The sequence below is a fragment of the Rhodnius prolixus genome, unplaced genomic scaffold (genome assembly GCF_049639745.1).
Source record: "Rhodnius prolixus isolate KJV_2025 unplaced genomic scaffold, Rpr scaffold_5, whole genome shotgun sequence".
Classification (NCBI taxonomy): domain Eukaryota; kingdom Metazoa; phylum Arthropoda; class Insecta; order Hemiptera; family Reduviidae; genus Rhodnius; species Rhodnius prolixus.
Window position 1 is genome coordinate 18,563,211 of NW_027411624.1, and position 17,048 is coordinate 18,580,258.

The window sequence follows — 17,048 nt, forward strand, 5'->3', positions numbered from 1 at the left end:
AGTAATTTGTTTATCTGTTTAATTAAGTCAGTATGTCAGTTGGTTTATTGTTTGTTAATATTTTGCACTCTAGTTATTGCGTTTCTTCTTTTCTTGTTTACTGTATCTTTGTCGTATTATCAAGTGTAATTTCTATGACTGAGTTATGTTCATTTTTTTTTTTTTTTTTTTTTTTTTTTTTTTTTTTTTTTTTTTTTTTTTTTTTTTTTTTTTTTTTTTTTTTTTTTTTTTTTAGGAGCGTTTTATTAATTTTTGTTTTTATTGTACTTTTTTTTACAAACTTATATTGGCCTCCCACTCCTTTGCCATAGAATTGTAAATTTTCTAGTGCAATAAAAAAAAAATGAAATGAAATAAATAAAAATATGGATTCCTGCTGAATTTCATTAAAATTTATTAATTTTTATTGACATTGCTTTCAAGCAATAAACTAATCTCATGAATTTATTGTTAGTTCAATCCAGTTTTGCTCAAGGATAGTTATCATTAGGAAATCCCAATCTAGCCGTGATTACTCTGGTTTTCCAGCCCTTCCTAACTATTCTCAAAACAAAAATATTGTGATATTGTGATATAAAAATATTATTTTGTTGAGTAAGCGTTTACAAAAAAAAATAGTAAATAAACAGTTTCCCTGATAGAGATTTACATTTTCCCCTCTCAATCCTTAAGGAACTTTAAAGAAGTTTATGAATCTTAACAACCTTATTATGCACAATCAGGTGTTTTAAACTTTGTTTGATTAATGTTATATTTTCAGTAATACGTCTAAAGTGCATAGCCCCTGCTTCCACCCTAGGTAGGAGAACAAAATTTGATATAACAAATGGAAGAAACCACACACAAAAAGAAATATCATCCACATTGATGAAAAATAATATGATTTATATTTATTTTTAAAATCATTTAGAATTTCCAATACCGTTGTTTTCGGTGAATATTTTCAAAATTAGATATGTTCAAATTTCCAAGAGTATAAGTAAAACATTTTTATAAAAAGTGTAAATATCAAACAACCAATTTAATTTCTTGTGTTCCCTCATTGGTCCTGAAGTTGTTCTCTCAGTCCGAAGGAGATCTCGATGCCACTGGTGCTACAATCGGCATGGAAGATTGTCAAAAATGGATAGAAAAGAAAGAGAATGTATGAAAGGATTTGAGCAGAAATTGTAGAATGGTATTTCTGATATTTTTCCCTGGCTAGCTGCAATTTAAATTTAAAAGAAGTTTACTCCCACAGCAATTAGTTAGTTAGTTAATCAGTTAAACTGTGAATAAAAGAACAATCTCATTTTTTTAGAATCCAAGCTAAAAAAAAAAGGTGAGCTCTCGCATTTTATTGAGGTGTAAAAAGTTCAAATGAATGGAAAATAAATTGAAGTTTTTATCTTTATTTAGTACATTTCACCTACTCAAAAATAATTCAAATGGAATTTATTTCTATTTTTTTAAAATATAAGATTTCGATCAATAAATCAATATACATAATTTACAACAAAGAGATAAACCACTTCAAATTCTCTACTTAAATTGAAGTGATTCTTCAATTCATAAACCAAAAAAGAATTTAATTTAGAAATTAAACTCCTGAATGAGTTAGCATTAAATAGATTTCATTCACTATAATTAATACGTTATTTTTTTGTTTACATATTTTTCTAAATTCTAATTAGAAATAATTTGTTTTATTGTCTAATAATTATAATCTACTACCAACTGTTCTTCAATTCTGTATTGCCCACTTTAAACATATTTACTTCCGCATTGTTTTAAAAATATAGAATTCAAAAAAATGATAATTTTAATAAGATTCATTCCTGGAAGCCTTTACAACTACTGTCAGATAATGAACAACGTTGTTTGTAGTGAGAGAACATTGTATGGTACAGTAAGAGATAATTGCCGAATTAAATAGACAATATTTTCTTTAGGGATTTTTACAAACGTCACTAGCCACCGAAAATACTTGTTCGATACAACAATAGAATTCCAGAAAATCTTGCAAAATGGCCACAGAATTATAGTTTACTTAGTCACAGATTTCTTCTTTAATTCTTCAACAGGGTGATTCCCAATCATTTAAATACACTCTTACTCTAATACTCAATTAACCTTAATTTAGATTAAAATTTATTCTAATAGTAAGAATTTTCCATTAAATTTGCAATATTCACATAGATGCAGATGATTTGTACTACAGCATTATTTCCACAGTATTTAATAGCAAATTAGAAATTTTATAAATAAATGAAAAGAGTATATTGATATTTTCACCTTCCTATTGAAAATGTATCTCTTAGAATATGTTGCCGATATTTTTATTTATTTTTCAATTTAGTATTTAGAACGATGTCCCCATTTACTTCATGCTCAAATTTAAGAACTTAAAAACGATTTACTTGAATGATAATGATTTAAATAATTTTTAAATGATGTTATTTAACTCAATTAACATTTTCCTAGAGTGATTTTATTTGAAGAACCTAAAAAATTTAAGTAAATTAATTCCTATTCGTTAGCTTCTATTTAATAGACAGTCTTTAATTTTTCATCTTCATAGAATAATTGTGTTTGAAAATTGCTTCAGTTCATTCGCAGCTATACATTGAAAATGATATGAAATTAGATAATTAGTTTTTACTATTCATAAAAACAATCTAAAAAAGAGACTAGAACAAAATTAGGTATCTTTATTGAAGAGACCATATGTAAACACCAATCATCGCCTGTTTTCAAATCCATCCGATTCTATTTCATCTTCTAACAGTTCCAGCGTTGATAGATTTTGACAACCTCCTCCACCACTATCATGATCATTGTGAGCTTCTCCCGATTTGTAACAAGGACCTCCAGATAACGTTACATTAAGTTGGGTTCGTCTCAGTCCAACAAAAGTGATCCTTTCTGAAGAAATTTGAGCTAATTGATTTAAACAAATTGTAGAACTAGATGGTGGGTGTGAAGCTTCTGGATACAGTCGTTTTAACAATGTAACCAATTCATTATTATGTGATGAGCTACCACCCCAGCTGACAACCACCGTGTTAGATAGTTGAGTACTTTTATGTAAAGCTTGACGGACAATTTCCCCACCATAGCTCTGATCAACAAGCAGGATGGTACGGCGAGCTTTACAGTTTTCTAGGTCACGCAGTAGTTCCCGTACAGTGTATACCTCGGTCTCGTCAAACTAAAATATATAAAATGTAATTGAGTCAATTTAAAATATTTGCTACAAAAAATAAGAAGAGACAAATTCAATTTAAATCAATTTATTTTTACCTCTCCATTTGAGTCTACATCCCACAAAAGACTAGCACCATCAGGCCTTGCTGGGCTGTTCATGTATATTACCAAAGAATCTGCACAATGTCTTTTTTCGCATAAAGTACGCAGATGATATCTAAGAGCAAGTTTCAGTCCACTAGGATAAATGACACCACCGGGGCTAAATGATACTGCAGGATAACATAACATTGATTGGATTAATCAATCAGTCAAAGAAGAGAACTTTTTTTTAAAAAAAAACATCTATTTAAAATCATTTTTACCCATATCTTCTTGATGGATGCCATTCGCAAAAAATATTCTAATGTTGTTTTCTAGAAATCCATGATTTATCAATACTTTATTCATTGTTAGTGCATTCTGGAGACTATACTCATCACTAAGTTGTCTATTCCAACCTCCGGATATTAACACTGCCTATAAAAGAAAATATTATATTAAAAAACAAAAAAGAATTGGGGGCTGTATGTCTCTGCAGGAGAAAAGTCCGAAAAATTCGGAAAATTGAAATGACAAATTTTTCCACCGGAAAAAAGAAAGGAAAAGAAAAAAAATACAAATACAGCGTAACCGCTATGCCGTTTAATACCGAACCACTCAGATACAAACAAAACTCCAATTAGGTAACTCGATTCCAAAAACAAGAACAAATGCAGCTCAATGCGAACAGATTACAAAGACAATGAACATCACTCAAATAGATTCAGATTACTGAAGTACCGTTATGTGCAAATCCAATGAAGCCTAAACTGCCGTACTTAATGTCTCTAAAACAAGTAATTTCATGCGCTTAAAGGTCGACTTAATAACACTTAGAGGCACAGTAAACTTTAGTGGTAAGGCTCGTTTAGAAACAATTGTTCTTCTTACATTTAGCAAAGCGGTTCTTATTTGAACAAACTTAACATTGAATAAGAACATAACTGAAATAAAATAAAAAAAGCCTGTAGGTAGTACTTTGTAATCTCCATTTCACAGCACTTAGTAATGAAATTAAAAATGCTATCAAAAGTAAAGTTGAAGAAGTTCAAGTTTTGCCTAAGGATCTGCTCTGGAAACACAAATACCTTAAAGGGTGTTACTTGCTTAAAGAAATCATCAAAGAAAACAACAGGAAATTCCATGAACCTCTATTACTTCACTGCAATACTCTCGTTCGTCCTCTCTAATCTCGTGCATCTTCTGTTAACCCTCCTGGACGTCTTCGAAGTATGTGGGCTCGCAATCTCGATTAAAGTGAATGAGTGTCACCACTGCATGTTTTCTCAGCACAATTTTTTTTTGCATTTTTTTACTGTACAATCATCACAAATGTTAGTACTTGTGACAATAAAAATGTCGTTGCGAAAAAGAAGTCTTAAATAATATCGATTACATCAGCTAGTACTTACATGATCACAAGTCTGCATGAAGTGACAATGAGTCCTCAGATAAGATGTCGTATCGCAAGATTTGGTATTAGTTGCTAATGGATTGCAAATACCCGGCGATGTTGGTTCTTTTCTACGTTGAGGACAGGTTTGATGAAATCCAGGTATTATTCTACATTCCAATAAATCCTCATTGTTATGTTCAATTGGGCTACCGCTCTCTCTGACTAATCTTACTTCTGGTAGATACACTAAGTGACAACCTCCCCGTCTAGAAGGAGCTCTCCTGTGACATCTAGCTCTACGCCAAGGTTGCAGACAAGCTTTACCTTCTGAAAAGTTATTCACTTATTATTGTTTATGGCCGCCCTTACTGTAAGAAGCACAAAACAATCTCTCATAATTTACAAAATTTTCTTGCATTTAATTTAGAATTTCTATCTTCGGCCCCTTTTTTTGTGAAAACTAAGGCTTATAAAAAGTCTAAGCCTGGTTTTTCTTAATCAACAATCGTATTTGAACTGTTTAAGAACAGTTAGATAATATTAGATTCCACAGGGATTGGCCAAAAGCCTTTGCTTTTGAAGGACTAAAGAACTGCAATCACCAAAATATTTTTTTATTAAGTATCCGCTTCTTCACACAATTTAATCTAGTACTAGCGTATAAAAATATCTATTAATTAAAAAAACTTGAATGGGTGACAAATCAAAAAATACAGGATATCTGCTACTATATCTTCAAAAACGCTGCTACCGAATTATTGAAAAAGACAAAGAAGTCAAGTTCAATAAAATATATTGCATCTAAAATACAAGGCAAGTTGGAAATTTTGTTCTTAAATAATTGTGAGGCGCACATTTGATTGTCTACTGGAATTAGGTTGAAAAGCTATTAGAAGTACTATAAGGAAGCTATAATCCTTTAAACATTGTGCAAGAACACAAGAGATTGGAAAAGGTAAAAGGTTCTATAGTGTACTGCATGTCCAATTCCAAAAATTCGTGAACTCAGAAAAGAGGATCACGTAGAATAAGAATGTTAAAAATAAATCCTCCCAACTTGCTGGAAAAAAAGAGGACTTTTGACGTTCAACAGATATCCAATTATGCTTTCTGATTTAAATTTATTTAGCATAATTTTGCCAGAAACTAAAAGTTTTGAAGTGAAATACTTCTTTCATGTTCATTTTGGTTCAAGTATAATTAAGTGGGACATTAATTGTTTAATGAAATGTGAATATTTTTATAAAATTTATTTGAAAGCCAAGGTGTTCATTCCCTTTAAGCTTTTCTCATACTAAAGTTATAAAAAGCATAGAAAAATGAGCAAGAATAACTACGGTTTACGGTACTTTACAAATTAGTAGGCTTAAAAATAAGCCTGGAGAGCTCATTAGTATTTTCTGAAATTATCATTTTAACAACTGCGAATGACCATCTGAACTAAGGTAATAAAAGAAAATACAGATTTATGCATAACTGCTATTCAGTTGATTTAATTATTATACATAAAAATGTTTTCAATTCCAAACTTTGAATAGACCATTAAAAACCAGTCCATTCAAGTAAAAAAAAAAAAAAAAAAATCTATATTTCAGCGGCAAACTTCAAAAAGACCATCTAAATCTTCATCTTATTCTGAAGGCTAGCTAATAGTATTGCTTTCCTACATAACAGCTGATTGCACATATTCAGAACCAAATGGCTTGGTTAGTTTTAGTGTCTCAATTAATAAAGACTTCAGAAAGAAAGAACAGTAATGCATATGGCAGGTGACTAAGAATGGCGGCGCCTTTGATCTGTCGGCAAGATCAAAGTAAAGAAGAAATAACGCGGCCAGTTCACAAGGAAATAGCCCTAGAAGAGAAGAGGCCAACTATAAGGGGGAAACAGTAGGACAAAAAGAGAAAAAGGTAATATTGTAGCAGTCTGCTAAAGTGTGTGAATGGTTCTCAGAGCGGCAGTATTATCTATCTTTATAACTAGCACCGGCTATTAATTCTATAAAAGAAAAAGAAGGAAAAATCTCTTGCGGAGACTCACATGACTTTGTCTTACAACAATTCTCTTGGTCCATACTCTTTTACCTAATTTAATAACATTGTATTTTATTTAAAACATATTTTTTAATTCTTACAAACATTATACAGTTGGCAAGCAAATTCATAACACTTAAATGAATCCCACCATTCCCTCAGAATCGCAATAAATAAAAAAAATCTTAGAAAAATTGTAACAATAAAAGAATTGCGGCAAATGAGAAAGCAGATGAAATAATAATCTAGTATATTTAATAATAATAATCTAATATATAAGTTGTATTTTAAGTAAATTTTGTTTTTCTTTGTTATTTTTCCGAACTCTTTAGTAATCATATCTTTCACTTATCTTACAATTTTCCTGCAACTTCGCTGATCAATTTGTACGATAATCTATAAACAGAATCTGAGAAGCAAAAAAAATGAAAAGCAATTCAGTAAAATGGTAAAACCAATTGAACAAATTCCCTTTAACTCGCAATTTTTCGTGAACCATTTTTTTAATCCTCCAAAATATTTGATAAACAAAAAGTAAAGTAAAGTAATCGCCTATTTTTTCAGGCGGGGCTTAACGTCCAACTACCAATTGGGTGTCATGGACGGAGGCGACTAGCAAATATACTGTTCTGTAAATTTATTTTATTAACCATTAAATAAAATCCAAGGCCTAAGACCGGGGATCGAACCCAGTACCACAATACATATTAGCTTCGTAGGTCTCTGATAAACAAAAGAACTGTGTATTGGATTAAAAAATGGCATTTTTAAGATTTCTACCCAGTTCCCCATCATAGAAGTGTCTAAACGAATTTCCCTAGTAAAATGCTTTTGATTTGAATGTGATAAATGAAAATGAAGTTTAAAGAAAATAATCCTAACTTCTTTGTTAAATTCTCGAAAAAGTGAAAAATAAACTTAGTAAACAGTAAAGACTCGGTTGAAGGATTTTCAAGCTAAGTTATTTGTTTTGACAAAAGAAAAGGTATTATTGTAGAAGAGCTAACGCCAATTTACACAATCCCGGAAAAAACACGATATTCTAAGAGAAAGTAAAAAATAACTAGAAAATGAAAATTCGGGTTTTTTGGGGGAATACCCGTTCCAAGGAACTTTCAGTCGAAAATAAAGTGGTATTGTACCCAAACACTTCATAAAAATGGTACTATCGGCCCGCCTATTTTCTATATATTTGAAATTTTTATCTTCGTCAATATTCTTACATAAATATAATCTAGGTGTAATGATGATTTTAAGTTGTGGAAAAAACTTTATTTTCAAATTTTAGTAGACTTATAATCATTGTTAAAATTAACTTTGTCGTTTAACAGTTTAAAAATTGATCACTTTCTTTGTTCAAACATCTAGGGCTGGTTTCTATATTTGCATTCATTACCGGAAAACACTCTACATCTACTTAAACTAACTCACATTTCGTTATATTTCCTCTGTTTTTCACAATAAAAGACTAGAAAAAGATCAACCGTAGGAGTAACATCAAGGGCTGCTCTGTATAGTTGTTCTCTTAACCGGAAGAGAACTACATCTTCCCTAACTCACATTTAAAAAATCAATTACACTTAAAAATGTTACTTATTATAACAGCGAAAGAAAGTTTATTACGATCTTTATTATTAATTTTAAAAACTCTAAGCATTACTTGATACTCAGGGAAGGGATTAGCTCAGGGTTAACATATTGGATTCCGACGTGCAAATGACGTGTTCGAATCCAATTGCTGCTCGTAAATTTTCTCTACCTAGAAGCTTCTTATAGCTCACTATCTAATGATGATGGACAAAGTTGTCTGTAACAAGAGAACACTATCCGGAGGCCGGTAGTACACTGAAATAAGCTTCGGGCCCTAAAGGTCTTAGATATTGACGCGCCTTTAGTAAAAAAAATATATATACCTTTATGTATAAACCTCGGATGTACATAAACATAATTTTTATAAGCGCCCTAAATTATAAATGCTTGTAAGATGGATACGATCGTACTTAGTACTTATTATATCAGTGATAATATTTAATTTGTTAAAATCTTGTAATGTGACGAACATTCAATGTAGAAGTGTGGCCCGAATCAAATATTATTGAATGCAAGAGTTAAATTCCTTTCAAGTATTTATTTATGAGCTCTCACCCAGTAAGCGACCGCCTGATGTTGTACACTGATCTACCGTCATATTTAGGTCAATGAAAAACATAAAAACAGGATGTCCAAAACGTAAACTCGGTTTAGGATCCAACACCAATATTGAATCGTGTATTCTCGCATGTCTCGTGCTACTGTCGGCCGCTATTGGACGTAATTTACCTGAAAACAAAATAAAATATTCTTAATGTAAATGACTTCCCAGAGTACATCACAAGGCCGAGCGAATCTCGGAGAAGTTACTGGAGATATTTCGTATAATCTTAGCGTGCTTCTGGGATCTCAGCTCAACAAAACAAAGAACTGTTATGATGAACATTCCAATGTTCACTAAAAGAAGTTGTGTAAGCACCTAGTAAGAGTTAACTGATATGGGTAACTGCTGTGTTTAAAGGAACCCACAAAATCTAATTTACCAAATATCAGTGACACACCTCATATAAACTTACAACAAGCTACACTTCAATGTGTAGACCCTGTCATGAGCAAGCTCTTTGAGTTTGATCTTCTCTACAAATCAATTATAATAATCATAATAATGAAAAAAATCTTGGATAAAAAACTAGATTCTATCATTAGACTCTGTCTTTCTAGAAGGACTATACCCCATTTCCTGATAAATTGATAGGTAGGGTAAAGTCGGTAAACTGTAAACAAAGGAACACCGTCCGAAGGCCGGCTGTTCACTGAGAAAAGACTTAAGATGCCAATTGGTATTAATTATAAATAATATCAATAATTGATTGATGTACTTATAATAATTAATTGAATACCATAATTTAACTGATTAACCACCAACAAAAGGCTGAGTTTAAAGGAGAAAATAATAAAAATAATGGTATTGAACCGATAGAAGAAGAAATTGACTTTCTATATTAAAAAAAATAAAAGTTCCCTCAGAGACCAAAACACATCTTATTATAACTTAGAATCGAAATATAATGTACGTTCTTTTCTATCCGCAAACAAAATGGAGATTAGGCGAAATTTAATTAGGATAAATCAATCATTTTTACTTATCCTACAAATAAAAAAACCATTTGCCACCCAATCTGATTGATAATCAATATTCCAAGATCATGTTCACCAGATCCTTAACTCTCTACTGTCTCTCTCTTTTTCCCCAAAACCTTTCCTTCTGAAATGATAAAGCACATTATAAATCACTTCTCTTTAAACAAATCATTCAGAAATGATTTAATAACTTCAAAAAAAAAAATCCTTTACAATTTATCCCATAAGGCAGTAACATTCCTTTACTCGATACACAAGGCGTTCTATAGCACCGGACATTACAAGTTCAAGATCAATCTGACGAAGATATTTACAAGATTTCCTATTCCTACTGTAATTGTTAAAATTCAAATAAAATCTGTAATAAAAATCTGCTTTAAACATCCCTTACATAGTTGGTTAAACCGTACACAGATTAAATAGAAGTGGTACTTTAGAAAGCTTTAGAAGTTTAATTAGAATAATTTAGACTACGAGACTACATCCTCTCTAAAAATCATTATGCTTAGAAATTTTTTTCAAACAAAACTGTTGAACATTCAGGTAGTTATAATTGAGTCGTCCAAATTCTAATAAAATTTAAAAAATATCGTTGGAGCCATTTGCGAGTCAAAATTGCCAGAAACTTATAAATCATTCCTATAAAAATTTTGAACTTCCGGTCGACTTATTTCGGCAGGATCCTAAAAGTAGGAGCGGCACTAATAACTAAATAGATAGCAAGTTCAAAGCTTCTGCGATCTTTCATAATGTTCTTTTGTAATCTTCTTATCATTCAATCTATATTCACAGAACAACAAGCGCACTTTCGGAGAAGTCCTGTTCTTGACAGGAGTAAGTATATTGTACGAGTAAGTAAATTAAAGTAATAGTCAGAATTAGTATAATAATAAACTTAATCCTGTATCATTAAATTGAAGTGTTATACCTAGATGAGTTGGTAGTGCCGCATACAGTCGAACATCGTTAGAAGATCCAGGAAGGCTACAGGTTGTGCACAGCTCTTGTTGCAACCAGTCAAAAGCAACTTTTGTCCAAAGTTGTAATGAATGCCTATGTTCAAAAGAGTCAGAACAATTGACCACGTAAGTAACACAGAGCCCTACCATTAACTTCCAGAAAGACTCATATCTAAACATTTCTAAGTACATCTTTTTCTTTTTTTTTTATGAATGCTACTTGAACTAACGTTCCTAAGTCCCTAATGTTTAAAGTTTGACGACACATATGAAACGGTAGGCTTACCACTTGCTGATGAGAGAGGGGAATTCCCCCACCATTGTAGGTAGTAATATACAGAAAAGCTAAACGATTAAGATCAAAAGAGCCGACAAAAAAGACGTAAAAAGAGAATGAGAAAAAAAATATGGGAGAAAGAGAACGATATCTTTATTATTTATTATTGACTTCATTGAATTTAATTGATTTTTCAAATTTCATTTTTCCTTTCGTTGAGTAAAAATGTGTATGATTTAATACATTAAGTACCGTTTAGCTACCGATTGGAGTTTAAGATAAAAAACAGATTTTCTTTTAAACTATTTTATCTCCTTTTATTGATAACATAATTAAATGGTCTTTGGGTAAACTTTTAATCCTTTAGATTTTCAACGAGTTACAGAAATTTTATTAGGTTTACTAGATTGGAATAAAGAATTTAATTTCCGTTTATGAAGTTTAAAACTCACGCTGATAAATATTGCTTCATATGTTGAGTTGAATAAATAATTTCATCAATGGTTTAAAACATTATTTGAGTATACTATATAATTTTATTTAATTTTGAAGACTACGACCGAAACTATGACTGTACTAACTATTGAGCGAGTAAAAAATAAAAAATCTGTTTACGTTATCTATTACCTTTATACCTTAGCTAGGAACCTTAATCTCTTGCATTTGAAAATGTGAAGTCATGCCTATTGTCTTACACAGCTTTCACGCCCAGCTACCAATCAATCAGGGGTGGATGTAGGCGGACAACATAGATACTTTACTAAAAGTGAGTCTTATTAACTCATTAAACAAAATGTAAGATCTGAAATCGAATCTACGTAATTCCACAATCCATCCGGATCTTTGGTTCATCTTGTAACCACACATAACGCGACTTCGATTTACAATTTATTAAAGGATATCTTCATAATTCTTTTAATAAAATGTAACTTTAGAATAAAAAACAAGTAATTACTTTGTCACATTATAAGGGAAGAGATGCTCGTTTGATTCAAACCTTATCGCCGAAAGGTTGAATCTTAGTAAGCTATATTATGTATATTAAAACATTCTTAAACTTCTGTTCGCTAAAAATTGATTTTTTTCACCAGAATACTCAAGGTGGATTGAATTTTTGAGAGACTTCTAAAGTAATCCAAAATTTTGTTAACAAAATGGCTAGTTAACTTAATAAGATCCAAACCAAATTTCAACAAAACCTTTAACACAATGTTAAACATACCTTTACACCGAATAAAAAATTGAATAGAAAATTTGGGTTGCAAGAAAGAAATTTAATGTTTCAATTATTCAATGAATAATTACATTATGTAAAAGTTATGATGGTTTGCATTTTAAATGAAAATATAAACTTAACCTCCAATGTATAAGAAACTGTTTTACAATTAACGAGTTCAATTAAAAAAACGGCTCTAAAGTATTTAGCAGGTACTGAATTATCGAGGTAGATATACAGGGTCTCACCTTAACAATAGATTGTCATAGATTAAATTTGTGTAAATCGGCTTTGGCACTAAATGTCCATTACCTGCAGCCTTTCTTAGTCACTAATACATTTTTATTTTTATTAACGCTAATTCGAACAGATTTTAGCAAGGTCATCAAGTTAACTAGTAGTACTTAATCTCTAACAGCCAGACGGAAAATACGGTGGAAAGTAATCCGGTTTAGTAACGCTCAAAAAAAGTATTTTCCACTTAATGGATTTCATCTTATAATCGTTTAACACTTCCTTAATTTCTTAGACTTCAAAGCGGCGTTTTAAAGAAAAATAATCGTCTTTCCTTTTAAAAAGTGCTTTAGGGAAAGTACTCTTGTGTGGAAACGCACACGATTTACTTTTAAGTGACCTCTAGTGTCCAGTATCCCTTAAAATTTTGATTTTTCTATCAAATGTTAGTAAGGTTCAATAATAAATACATTCGCTGTAACAAAACAGTTTTCATTAGAGAATAAATTGTATATAACATTTAATGTTGTCATACGTTACACTGGATATGGAGACGTAAATCCTAACTTCCCTCAGAATTGACTTAAGATGGCTCAAATGAAATTTTTCAGCTAAGATGAAATGAATTCCAATGAATGCAAAGAATGTATGCAGTAAAAACTGTAAGATATTGTCGGAACTATTGTAGAGTACCTTTAAAAAAAACTGGGAAACTTTACAGTAAGGAGGACGTCCGATTTTTGATTAAACTATAATTGCCGAATTACCAAATTTGAACTTTTGTTTATTCTGTTTTCATGTTATACTGATAATACATCCTTCCTTACTCAGTGGGTTTAAAAAATTATATTTCCAGGGAAAACTCAAAATTTAAACTGGGCACGTTTGCAATACTTCCTCTTAAAAGGGAGAAGAGGAGACAATAAATGAGCAATAAAGTGAGAAGATATCTTTCGAATGTGTGTTTAGCACATTCCATCTTTTTTTAAGATCTTTTTTTTTAACCGCGTACAAGATAATGCCAACCTTCATCATCATCTGTGTGTGTACGATGTTACTTAACAAAACTATTAATTCTTTAAATTGGTGTTCTTTTATACTTTTAAAATATTTCCTCTGTCATAAACTCGAATTTTTCTTCCCGTATAATTTATCCATTGTACCTGCATCCAACAAGTCAAATATCATTATCAGGCACTGAATTAATAAGTTAATAATAATAATAAACGCTTTATTCATATTACACTTTTTTGTATACAATATTTAAAGTTTGAATTAAAGCAAAATAAGGCATGGCTATTAGCCGTCTGCCAGGAGTTTGGTATTATACTAGTTCCACAAATTTAGATAATAAAATGTAAATTATGCTTTCTTTATGAAGACTATTTATAAAGATTACTTATTATAAAAGATTAAGGATCATAATTAAATTGTTGTATTAGAAATGCTCGGTAACGCCAAACTTCAAGAGTGTATCTGTGAATACTCCGCCAACCGTACTGCCCATTCAGGTGGTTAATAACCTCCCTCCGATTGATGGAGACATTTCCTAGCCATCTGACACGGAACTCTCTCAGAACAGGACAAGTTCCCACAAAATGGACCGTATCTTCTATATCTCCAGTATTGCAGAGCGCACAAATACACCCTCTTTCAGATCTACTGACACTATAGTTCAGCGATAGGAACTCCCCTTTCAGTTTCAGTACAGTACTTACTAAATTTAGGGAGATACTATCGCTGACATTATGACTTGCACCAAGATCTACTTTTAGATCTCTATACGTTATGTGAAATCTGGGGAATTAATAAGTTTCATCTATTTGATAAGAAATAAAACTATTATACGCATGATTTCTGTTTAATAGTAATTTAAGTTTCATTTCTGCTTGTTTAATATTTTTAAAAAATAAAATGTTCAACAAAGAAATATGATTCTTGTTTGGCATGCTTGCTTCCTAAATTTAGGAGGTCGTAGGCTCATGCGTCTCTTGGTGCTTTTGAACTGAAGAGTCAAGTTCTACGAGCTAGCTTCCGAGATAGAAGTTCACCCCACCAGCACAGCTGGTCACACCTCCTAAAATGTTTTACTCCATACATATGTGCTTCCCAGTAAGTGGCTCTCGTTCTTATGGTGAAAATGACGGAGGAAAGGAAAAGTCTCTTCCTACATCAGTTAAATTGCTAGTTTGAGGCTTTAACACTTGGCATTTGGCAAACCCTAGACAATGTTAAAAAATTTAGGAGACGACGGAGGGGTCACTATAATACTCTTTTTTCACACGTTGGGGTTGATTAACCTAGCTAGAATTCCTATGCAGATTTTTTTCAGAAATGTGAAAATGACCAGCTTGTTTGATGGCGTTGCAATCTCATGATTTGATATGTAATTCATAGGATGCTGCGACCAAAGGAGATCATGAGGATAAAACCCTAAATAAAAAGCGGTATCTAGATTTACTAGATCTTATACCTCTTAGGCTATATCGCCTTGAGGACCCGCCTTGTATCCCAAAAAAATAAAACGCAACTGTAATGTTCCAACGTTAATTCAAGCAAAATTATTGAAGTAGGAAATAGAAATTGTAAACAAATCATAAATATTTATTAATAATTTATACTAAATACAAACAACAATAGTACAATAAAATTAAATAAAACTGAACATTCAAAAGTAAGGTAACCAGAAAGAGGATCACATAAAATTTGAACAAAATGTTCAAAATTTAAAAAAAATATTGCATTAAAAATTAATAATTGACAATAATAATAATAATAGCAAAATTATTGGCTCTGCAAACTTTGTTAGGTTAATAAAGCTTTACATAAAACACAACAAACTTAATACTGCTTGTACATATTTTAAAGAAGCACCATTGATTCATTAGTTTTGAAAATATACATGTACTTTTATAACAAATATTGACTTGATATGTAAATATACAATTTAAAATAGAAATAAAAATTGCCAAAGAAAAGAATTTTCATTTTAATGAAAAATAAATAATTTTCTTTCTAAAGAAAAACACAATTTCAACTGTGAGTTGTACTACTTTTTCATCTTTTCTTTAATCACGTTGTATGTGTAATGCAATACTACTATTATCTCTAACATATTTCCCTACTTTTGCACAATTTTCCTTATTATAAAATCACCTACTGAAAATAACAAAGTTGTAACAAACTTACTGTTTGAACAAACTCAATAATCTAAGCCATAAGATTATTAAAATAGGATTAATAGAATTAAAATAAATAAACTATGCTTTGGCTTTTGCAACAAACTTGGATTATATTTTCCATCTACGAGCCTTATAACTAGAAATCATTTTTTAGAATATAAAAAACAAAAATGTTACATTTAATTTCTAATACATACAACCGGCACACAAAAACACTTTTTTTAACCAGTTTCTTTCTGGTTTGGGAACGTAATGTATCCGAATTTAAGAACTGCCTGCATTAAATTTTGATTAAATTGTAAGCTTAACTTCTGCGCCTACGACATGAAATTGACTATGTTTTAAGTGGACTAATTAAGGTGGAAAAATTAATGTTATAGAGCTAGTGAGGCCAAAAATTTCACTAAAATGGCAATTTATATGAATGCTTAACCTCCAGAACTGCCTTATGGATTTTAAAATGTTTCAAATATAATTTAAGCTGCTTAAAAACCCATGAAATGAGTGCGTACAAAAGTTTTAATTGAAATGTAGAAAATAATGAGTGGAGAGAGAGAGCTAATTGCGCATTAGTGAAAATCAAATTTGTTTAAAGAGGGAATGATATACTTTATTGTTTTGAAGTGAACTGTACCATTTTTAAAGGGTCTCTAGGTGTCCTTCGGGTACAGAAGTATCACAATGCACTGTAATAATGATCTGCTCAAACGCGGTTCTCACATTTACCATTCTATATGCTAAAAACATCTTAAAGCAAAGATTGTGCGGCCTCACAAGAAAATGAAAGGGAAAGTAAGATTTCTGTGTAATCAATTTCATACTACCATTCCAATCAATTCTACTGTGTCTGTTCATTTTATAATCCTAAACAAATTTTGTGGGCACACTGTACATCTGTTTCAGAAAATGACATGTATGAAGATATAATAAGCTAAAAAAAACTTTGCTTACAAAGTGAAAGTAAAAAACTCAAGTTGCAGCAGTTGCATTGCTCTAATCAATAATTAGAAACATACACCTTTTCTCTTTTTTTTTATTTTTGCTTAAAAAAGCTCAGATATTTTATGGCAGTAATTTTTTTCTGTTTGGCAATATAACATCTTATAGCCACTTCTGTAATTTCATTAATATTTAAAAGTTAACATTTTTTTTTTCTATTTGTATTGAAAACATATTTTTAGTATAAGGTACGTTACAGTAATATGAGACAAACCTTTATCACTTTTTTTGTTTTAATTCTTATAAATTCATAATGGTAACATTAATTAACAAAAAATGAATTTATCTTTAATAATATAATAGCACCCCTATAT

The 17,048-nt window shown here is 30.8% G+C and overlaps 1 protein-coding gene across 1 annotated transcript; it reads right to left on the reverse strand.

Annotated features, from left to right (window-relative positions):
• Window positions 1–1,812: 1,812 nt before the first annotated feature.
• On the reverse strand, window positions 1,813–11,161 carry LOC141458265 (uncharacterized). Its single transcript, XM_074136012.1, has 6 exons — window positions 10,796–11,161; window positions 8,842–9,015; window positions 4,680–4,990; window positions 3,552–3,705; window positions 3,283–3,458; window positions 1,813–3,190 (listed from the first exon to the last, which is right to left on the reverse strand). The coding sequence occupies exons 1-6, from the start codon at window positions 11,016–11,018 to the stop codon at window positions 2,720–2,722; spliced, it is 1,509 nt and encodes a 502-aa protein (XP_073992113.1). The 5' UTR covers window positions 11,019–11,161; the 3' UTR covers window positions 1,813–2,719.
• Window positions 11,162–17,048: the final 5,887 nt, after the last annotated feature.

Coding starts and splice junctions, on each gene's coding strand:
- LOC141458265 (XM_074136012.1), bottom strand. CDS start 11,018: ATGTACTTAGAAATGTTTAGATATGAGTCTTTCTGGAAGTTAATGGTA. Junction 3,459..3,551: donor CATCCATCAAGAAGATATGG/GTAAAAATGATT, acceptor GTTATCCTGCAG/TATCATTTAGCCCCGGTGGT. Junction 3,191..3,282: donor ATGTAGACTCAAATGGAGAG/GTAAAAATAAAT, acceptor TATATATTTTAG/TTTGACGAGACCGAGGTATA.